Source organism: Ursus maritimus, unplaced genomic scaffold (genome assembly GCF_017311325.1).
Source record: "Ursus maritimus isolate PB19 unplaced genomic scaffold, ASM1731132v1 scaffold_19, whole genome shotgun sequence".
Classification (NCBI taxonomy): domain Eukaryota; kingdom Metazoa; phylum Chordata; class Mammalia; order Carnivora; family Ursidae; genus Ursus; species Ursus maritimus.
This window is the reverse complement of record NW_024424341.1, coordinates 36,305,959-36,315,843: the sequence shown is the minus strand read 5'-3', so window position 1 is coordinate 36,315,843 and position 9,885 is coordinate 36,305,959. Positions and strand designations below refer to the sequence as shown.

The window sequence follows — 9,885 nt, the reverse complement described above, 5'->3', positions numbered from 1 at the left end:
GCTGTCTTCCAGAGACGTTGGCTCTGATGACTGGTTTGGAAAGTATTCAAAGCACCTGTGCCTTTCTCCAGACATTCCACGTCCTGCCCACCTCGGAGGCCCCCACAATCCACGTCTTTGAGCATCACTGAGCCAGGTTATTCAGTGACAGCCTAAGGTTACGTTAACACCAGGAATCACACATGGGCACAGTGCATGTGCGCACGCGCACACACACACACACACACACACACACACACCAGGAAAGGAAGGAGGTGATGACATTTCCAGAACTTCTATGATGTGCTGGGCCCTGCGCCAAGCACTTCACAAGGCCTATCTCTTAGTCTCTACACCCTCCACGAAAGATGCTATTGGTTTCTCCATTTTACATATGGGGAAACTGAGACATGGAGCAATTAGGTAACTCGCTCAAGTAACTTGCTCAAGGTTATACAGCTGCTTCGTGGCAGAGCAGAAGTGTGAACCAAGGCTCTGGTTCCAGCAACTGCACTCTCAACCATCTTGCAAAACTGACACAGACCCGGTAGGTATCACTCAAGAGGTGAGTCCCCTGCAGCCAGAACTGTGCCAGATACTATGGAGGATATAAGGGTCCAGGGTGAGCTCTGCCCCTAAGGCCTTGTCATTTCAGCAGAGAAGACCAACTTCGAGAAGCCATCTTCCTACAAGCTCACGAGAGAACAGTTAGATCGGCACTATTCAAACAGGGGCTGGTGAGTTCTCTACACTCTCAAATTTAAAAAATTCATAACTACCTTTTACAAATACGCACCCTGTCATGGGATCCCAGGCCCCATGGATGATAAGAGCTGCCCCTTGAATGTATAATACCCATCCCCCCCTTCCTAACAGAACCCCCACTGGGAATCGTATTGGGAGTTGTGGGTGGCCATGTCCCCCCGCCCCAGTGTTATTTCCCAGCCTCCCTTGCAGCTCAGTGTCTCTACCTTCTGGACAACGGGACATAAGAAGTCACTGACGGTCCTGGGTAGGATCTGTGGAGGTGGCTGAGCTGACAGGCCCTCTTCACCCTTCTAGCTCCTCCTCCTCCCTACCTGGGCCTTCGTTATAGTGGCTCCAGAGCCACGTTACAAGCATGGAACGGCAGAGTGAGGGGCTGGGAAAAGCCCTGGCCCTTTGTCCCACGGTGGAGCCACCATATTGGCTCCGGACCCTCCACTTCTGGTCTCTCATGAGAGAGAGGAGGGAATCCCTGGCTCATTGAAGCCTATATATTTCTTACTCTATTAACCACAGACACAACTACCAACGGAGTTTGTGTTGTTTTTTATACCTTTAGGACATCAAGGGCAAGTCAAAGGACTTCCTGGAGTGGCTCCTAACACAACGAAGGAAGAAATGGGAAGACGGAGTCACCCGCCACCACCGGCTGCCGACACCACAGACCGCAGGCAGCAGAAATCGGCACATACCCATGGAAAGTAGGGATTTGGTTTCCAGAAAACACTGTCTCATGGGACATGATGATAATTTGAGTAAGTTGTGCTTACTTGGAAATTTTGGCTTAGGTTTACAGTTGCATAAAGTTTGAAGCACATGGAATTTGTACCTAACTTTATGTCTGTTCACATTTAAGTAACTCCACAATAAAAACAGGAAGTCAACAGTGGGAAGGGAACCCCTCCATTGACCGAAGCCGGGAGCTGTAATTATTAAAATCTGATGTTCTTGTCAGATCTGATCTGCAGCTTGGGAGTGGGGAACAGGAGGGTGGAGCACTTGGGTTGGGGGGATAAGCTGAAAGAGGAGAGTTCCTGGGGAATCGGGGACTTGAAATGGCTCTTGAAGGATGAGCAGACGTTTGGTGAGTGAATCAGGCAGGGAAGGGAAAGAAGGCAAGGTGGGGGGTTGATGATGCCTGAACTTGGTAATAACACGCTTGGCCAAAGCAACTGAGAGGAGGGCGAGGCAAAGAAAAGACCTCTCTTCTCCCAGTACCCCACCAGCATTAACAGGACAGCAGCCCAGTGTGCTGAGCATAGGCACCAATTCACCCTCTTTGGGGTAAGATTCTTGGGGGCCGGGGTGGAGGGCTGCATAATGGGTACTGTCCCTGGTGCTGAAGCCACGGCAGGATGGAGAGCTGTCCGGGGCCACGAGCAGCACTGAATGGAGGGGACACAGGCAAGAAGACAGGAGCTTTGGTCCACGTGGAGCAGAGCACTTGTGGAAGGTGTGGTTGAACTCAACTGCATCTGGCATCGGTTAAGAAATTTGGATAGTACCTTATAAGTAATGAGGAGCCAGGAAAAGTCTTGAGCAGGGAAGAGAGGTGAGTGAGATGACAAAATCATGTTAGATGTTGGAAGAGGTAGCCAGCTGCATTGGGATGGGAAGCCTACAGTCCAAGAAATACAGCTCGAGCACGACAGAGGAAGGCTGTCGATGAGGGGTGGCAGTGGGCATGGGCAGTGCAGCCAGCCCGGAGGAACAAGAGAACTGGCAGTAAGCGGAACTAAGCAGGCATGTGGAAACAGGCAAAGGTCACTAAGACTCAGAGCTTATTCTGGTCTACAGAACATCCTTCAATTCAGCGTATTTAATCCTGAATATATTTCATTAAATTAAGTTGGGATTGGCAGGAATCTTACAGGTCGAGGCTCAGTCAACACCGAACCTTCCAAACCAAGATATGAGCTTTAACTCTTCCTCGGGTTTATTTGTTCTGTTTTTAAATTCCAACACCTTGATTTCTTTTCCCCACCTAGTGAAACTGGTTTTCATTCTGACCACCAGAACTGTAAGAGAGCACATCTGTGTAGTCTTCCACCACCCCGTATGTGGCCATTTGTTACAGGAGCCCTAGGAGACACATACAGGGAGGAAACCCGGATGGAGAGAAAGGGAGCTGGAAAAAGTCAGAACAGCTGATCGCAGGAAGAGAGCACACAATGTGGGTGGTGACAGACGTGGGCTCTGCAGCCCAAAGACCTGAGCTCAGATCCTCCTCCCCCACTTAGGGCTGCATGACCTCAGGTGGGCTGTTCAGTCTCTCCAGGCTTCTGTGTCCTTGTGCTAAAGTCAGAAAATTGAGTGGTGTTCCCTTAAGGTTGTTGGGAGATGGAAGGAGGCAGTTTCTACCCAGCGGTTAGCACACACCTGACTTTATATATATATGCATTAGTTCTCTCCAGTGGAGAGAAACAGAGGGCGGCAGGGAGTAAGGGGGAGTGTCTGGACCAAGAAGAACAAAGCTGGCTGTGTGCATGTGTGTGTGCACGGGCATGTGTATGTGTAGTTTCTGGTGACCTCCCAGGCACCATGTCAGCCGAGGGGGCGAGTGGAAAACAGTCTAGGCACAGAACCCACACGATACCAGTGGCCACCCAGAGGAGGCTGGGCCTAAAGACAATTGAGGGCTCTGGTCACTTCCTGCTCATGTGCAGACAAGACTCCTCCTGTCCCTCACACCCAGCCAACCTCCCACCTCGGAGACAAAGCATTACTTGGAGCCCTGACAGATGCCATTCAATACCCTTTTCATGCCAGAAGTGGGAGAGGAAAAAGAGTGAGCAGTGACCCTGCTCCACTGGCTGGTTCAAGTCAGCCTTCCCCCAGGCCATGACCTTTCTTAATTATGGGAACACAGAATGTTTTGTGACCCCCACACACAATGCAAAAAGTGCTAGTATTTGGTTGACTTATTTTAAGAACGTTCTTGAACCTACTGTTTCCTGGACTTAAATAGCTTTACAGTATATATAAAGCTCTCCTGAGTCTCAGAATTTAATAGCTGACACAAATACCCCGCTGTGAATAAACAAAGCTACTGACTGTTCAATGGCGTTGTGCAAAACACCAAAAGGGAAATCTGCAGTGTTTGGCCTGTGGCCTGGGGAAGAGGGCATCCTGGGGTGTCAAGAGCAGGTCCGACTGAATTTAACATAAGCAGGGCAGGAAGAAAACGTGTTGAAACAGAGAGTTACCTGGGGGTTGAGAGCTGTTTCAGGGACTGCTGGAGAGCTGGGCAAGGGAGCACAGTGCAGCCACTGCTGATACGCAGTGACCGCTCACGTCACCCCGGGCACGGGGCTGACTGTGTTGTGGGTCTTACTTCCTCAAGGTGGAACCAACGCTATCCCCTTTCATAGATGTGCAAACCAAGGCCCAGAGCAGCCAATCCGTACCCAAAGTCCTACGCTGGGAGATGCAGGGCAGGGATGTGAAACCCAGGGCGGCCCCTGATCTCCAACACGTGCCCGTCGCTCACCTGCGTCGGGCACTGCTCTGAGCACTCTCCGTCTATGACGTCATGTAATGCTTAGTCACCCTACAGGCACGGTCATCCCCCATCTTACAGATGGGGAAACTGGGGCACAGACAGGTTAAGGAACTTGCTCCAGGTCACCCAGCTTGTGAATGACAGGCCCACGGTTCAAACTCAGGCCAATGCCCAGCCCCAGGGCACTAACCACCTCGAGGCACAGCCTCTGGGTAGCACCTGTGTCAGACACATGTCCTCCATGTCGGCTACCCAGCATCTGGAATGCACCCCACAGCTGGGGACTCCTCACATCGGGAGGCAGAGCCCACTGCTCTGTGAAGGCGACAACATCAGAACTTCCTTGTGGGTGTGGGCTGGCCCCTGGAGAAGGGCTCCTCTAAGGGGACCCATGTGCCCTGGACTTGGAGTCAGACCCTGAATGCTCGTGCAGGGGTGTGGGGCGTAGAGGACGGTGAGGAACCCATTCTGCTGAGGGCAGGGGAATGGCACGAACCTGAGAGAGAGCTCCCCAGCCCGCTCACCCCGGGCCCCCGCCCTGTCGGGAGATCTGAGAGTCAGGGGCAGAGGGCTATGGAAGCCCACATGTCTCTCTTTGCCCTTCCCCACCTGCCCTTCCAGGCCAGCGTTTTCACAGCATGCCAACAATCCTACAGTTACTTCCTGAAAACACATTCTCTGGAAAGAAATAAACCCGGGAGATAACCTGCGCCTAATCCTTTATCACGGAAAGCCTTAACTCTTTAGTATTCTTGGAAGCTTTCATAAAACAGATTACTCCAGCAACAGATCCCTCTGACCTGGACTTAACCTTTTCTCAGGAATCCGGGATTATCTCCGACAGCCTCAGGGATTGTCCTGTGAGCCTGTGATGCCCAGACACCCACAAAGGTCAGGGAAACAGCTTGCCCCCCACCCAATGTCCCCAGACCACACAACTGTAAAAGCTTGGGCTACGAGTGACGTCTTCATGGCTCTGCTTCCCTCCTCGTCATTCAGCAATCTGGTATCTCCTCTTTCTGACATCAGAATAGCTGTTTCCAGAAGCAACTCTTGCCTCATTTCTCAGCCCCAGCCTGGTTTAATTTGCTACTGCAGCCTGCTGTAAACCAGAAACTCATGTCGCCAAATTTGTTAGGGTTTTACTGAAAATGGGAATAAATAATTTATGAAATACAATTTGTGTGTACAATGAGCTTGCTTGCTAACTTCATGCCTTGCGTACGTGCATGTATGTGTGTGAGCACGTGTGTGTGTGTGTGTGTGTGTGTGTGTGTGTGTAAGCGACAGAGAATGCCTGCCTCGGATAAGCTGAGTGTCTGCATATCACACAAACCAGGGTGCGGGACTCCTCACCTCAGTGAGACGGATGTCTGCAGGGATCCGGTCTCCGATTGAGAGAGACACAATGTCTCCGGGAACCAGGTCTCGTGCAAGCAGATGCTGGAGTTTTCCTTCTCTTATGCTGCATTTGAAATGGAAAAAAGTGAAAGCACATTGATCACAACCCATTTTTGCATACTTTAATAAACTTGAGTAAAGAATAGAGAATCACACCTTCTCTTTCAGTTTTGGACAAACCCTTGTGCCTTTATGGTTTTATTATATTTTAAATTCACATACCCTAAAAGACTTGGAAAAATGTGTGGCTTCTGGGAGACCCTGCGCCTCATCTGAAAAATGGGGCTACTAGGACTATTTACCCTGCCTGGAAACAAGGCGGAGCCACATGGCCTCCAGAAGCTTCTGCAGGTGTAGGTCAGCAGCTCTAAAGCTTCCTTAATGGAACCAGTAGCTAGCAGCACTTCTGTCCTCAGAGAAGACAGGACACTGGCAAGGGAGAGCCGTCTCCAGCAATCAGCACAGAAGAGTCTCATCAGAGCCAGGGCGGGGTTGGAGGAGCATTCTGAACGACCAAGAACCCTGGGACCTCCTTTCCTACCGGGCCCTGACCCCTCCTCCCGGCTGTGCCGGGAACAATGCGCGTGCTTCTGTGCACAGACTCCAATGGCAGCCCGCCCCCCGCCACCCTCCCCCCCCCCGCCCCCGGCGCTGCAGCCCCCGATGGACTCCCGCCCCACCTCTGGCCCTCTTCGATTTGTCCCCTACCTGGTGGCCAAAGAGCTCTTAAAACACAAAAAATCAGGTCACAACTCCGTCCTGCTCCAAATCTCCAGTGGCTTTCGATGACCTTGGACTCAAACCCAGAGGCCCTGCTAAGGCCCCCTTGACCGGGACCTGTCTCCTCCCCCGCTCCTGCTGCTCCCCCCTCAGGCGATCTCTTTCCTGTCTCACGGTCTCTGCCAACCTTGCACGTTGAAGAGGACATTCTCCTCTTCTTTGTTAACAGAATTCTCTCTTGTTCAGATAGCCACCCTTTCCCCCAGAGCTGTCTGTTCTAGGGAGGGGGTCCTGACCAGCTAAGACCATCGGGGTGATCCCACCCCCTCCCACAACTGGCTTAGACCCAGGCACGGTCCATAGTGCTGGGTTTTGAGGCATGAGTGGACATTTGCCGGGGGCTCGAGAGAAAGGTTTCCTCGTTCTGTAGACAGACAGACACACGCACGCACGCACGCACACGACCTCTTCTTCTGTTGGAAGAAGTCTGCCTCTGATGCCTGGAGCTGCGGCAGGGGTCTTGGGAGCACTAGGGGAGCCAGCCAGAGAACAGAGCCGACAAGCTGAGGACGGCAGAGTGACGAAATCAAAGGACCCGGTCCTCGGTGCCTCCTCAAACTAACCAACCACACTGGCCCTCCCACCTCACGTCCCTTGCCAGGAGATGACACGATTTCTCCAGTCTGGGTGGCTGAGCTGTCCCTGCAGCCAAGAGCACCCATCAGACATGCTGTTCCCTCAGCTCTTTCCCCGGCTGGCTCCTTCTAGTCCTCAGGTCTCCTGTGCAACTGTCAGATAGCACAGCCTGCTCGGCAGCTCTTCGGAGCCATTCCCGCNNNTCCACCGCGTGCCATTACATCTCTGGGAGGGTTTTCTGTGCTTCGGGTTTGGGGGGCCATTTTGGCTTTAACGCACCTGCCAAGTCCAAAGGCACCTTGCTCCTTCCCTTTATTATCTGCCTCCCCTGGGGGGAGTGTGAGCGCCCCCTTGCCTTCTGGTTCACCCACATCCCCCTGGCACTCTCTCTCCTGGCACACAGTAGGCGCTCACTAAAGATGCACTCAGTGCCACAGGACGGAGGGAACCAGGAGGGGCCTGCGTGACAGCGGTCTCTTCCGGCTGCTACGACAGGCCTCCGATGCCGAGCCAGAGGCTGCTCGCCTTCAGCGCCCTGCCCGCCTGCCGGCCACCGCCGTCCTTGAACATGAAATCGTCCTTCGGCAGTGACTTCCGGGGACAATAATGCCTACTATTCACCTGAAAGGCCAAGACTTGATATTTAAACTCAGGATCAGATCCTCAAATCAGGTAAATCATTTATGCTTCTCTTTGTTCGTGTGAGGACGTCACACATCCCACATCTGGATTTCTGACCGCCTTGTTCGTCTACTTAGTAAGCCCAGACATTTGTAGTGTCCCCAGGGAACCTTCTAGAATCGACTCACCTTCTCTCACGCTTTCACATCATCCTCTTTTTGTCTCTGTTACTCATTATTCTCTGCCTTGTGTTACACACACACACACGCCCCTCGCTTGCTGGCTCCGTGAGAGGTGGGACTCATTCCACTAGATCTTTCTATCCCCAGCTGTGGGGCGCACCTGTGTCATTTATATCTAAATATACGTGAAGGTTCTTCTCCAAACATCGTCTTTCAGGAAAGAGAGTTACCGTATGTTTAAACCCTTCCGAAGCCCTAGGATCGTGAGATACTTTCCTACTGTCTTTTGAGCAACACGTGCATATCTGGGAAAGACATGTGGCCCCCCAGCAGCCTCAGCAGAGCCGGTCGGGGGAGAGGGCGCGTGGAGCTTTTCTGACATCAGTCTGTTTCTACAAGGAGAGTAAGCATGCGGAGTACTGGCTTACTAGACACTAAATGCAGAAAAAGCCGGGCCCCAAACACTTTCTCCTCTGTGTGTGCGGCTCCTCTTCCCGGGAGCGGCCGCCCCAGGCGCTGCTCTAAGCCTCCACCGTCCACGAAGGCAGCCACGAGCCCCCGCTGGCAATTTACGCTGAGGGAGATGAAGCCCTCACTCCCCCAGTCACCCCAGCGACACCAAGTCCTCAGTGTTCGTAGTAATGGTGCCACAGTGGACAGTGGGGATTACAGAACATCCCAGAAAGTTCTAGCACACAGCACTGTAGTTTGGTCCTTCCTTTCTCCTTTGTAAACCTTTTTGGGGAGGGCTGTGTGGTAACAGGAGGTGCCGTGGAAATGTCTAGGCAGGAACGAGGCCGGTGGGGCTGCGAGGCGAGGCACGTGGCCGGCTGGAGGTCACCCTTGTGCCGTCTCGCCCCACAGCCCAGTGGCCTGAAGCCTTGGCCTGTTCCACACCTGCATCGCCAGCTCCTCATCCCCTTTTGGAGAATCTAATGCAACCTCTGAATGCTCTCTGCAGGAAAAATGGGCACAGCTTTACACACCATACCACCCTCTTCCCAAAGCCATTCCCGCCATGTGTGGCCCCAGCCCAGGCACCCCGATTAGACCCTGATGAGAGACTCAAGGCCCAGAGAGGTGGAATGACATGACCAAGGACACACAGTGATCTGCTGCAGGGCAGATGCCAGGTCTCTCGCCCCCTGGAAAGACATGGTCCTCCTCCATCACGCTGCAAGGGACACAAACTTTGCCAAACTTTTGCCAAACTCACCAGCCCACTGGCTCCTCTGATGAACCAGAAAGTTCCAGGGAAACTGACTTACCAGTTACATTCAGGAGGAACCAGCTTGGTCAGCTCTTCTAGTGATTTCTCGGACCTGTATTCCTGGCAGGTGAACATGGTAATCAAGGGTGGGAAGTCCACACCGTCACATCCGGGTTACCCCAACCAAGACCTCAGGAACTAATTACACACCTGGATGAAGGCGACAGTGACCACGATGAGCACGGCCTAGGGAGCAAATGGGGAGGGTGGAGTCAGCACCCAGCTGTCGGGTGAGTGAGTGATGAGCCACGGAAGGTGGGGTGCAGCACCTCACCTTTCCATATAAATTTCCTTTCTTCTTGCAAAACAAGCACACGTAGATTTATAAAACAGATGAGCACCCCCCCCAAAAAAACAGAACAAAAAAATCATCCCAAATTCTGGCATCCGAAGGTTCACATTTTAGGGTACCCTTCTAGATTTTTCCACAGAGACATAAAACACAGGATCCTATGGTACAGACATATTCTTTTATAAACCGCCTTTTCACACAATATATTGTAAACATCATTCCATATCAGAAGGTATGGACGTAGCTTCGGTCTTTTAAACAGAAGAACAAATACCATTGCTTGGAAGGAGCCTGCTTTTGTATTTTAAAAGAGCACATGACAGATGGAGGGAAGCAGGAATGACGGTCATCAAAAGGTATTCAGTAGGAGCCAGATATAAAAGGTCATATACTGTATGATTCCATTATATAAAATACCCACAGAGGTCGTAGAGACAGAGAGCAGACTGGGGGTTGCCAGGGCCTGGGAGGGGTGGGGAGGGGGAGGGGCCCCCTCTAGGGCAATGAAGTATTTTGG

At 52.2% G+C, this 9,885-nt stretch overlaps 1 protein-coding gene across 1 annotated transcript in view; it reads right to left on the bottom strand.

The window, feature by feature from the left end:
* ATP2C2 (ATPase secretory pathway Ca2+ transporting 2) overlaps positions 1 to 9,885 on the bottom strand; it is a 58,792-nt gene that overhangs the window by 22,497 nt on the left and 26,410 nt on the right. The window contains exon 7 of the mRNA XM_040634367.1: positions 5,603 to 5,711. Within this exon, the coding sequence (XP_040490301.1) occupies positions 5,603 to 5,711 (109 nt within the window). The remainder of the gene's footprint in view (positions 1 to 5,602; positions 5,712 to 9,885) is intronic.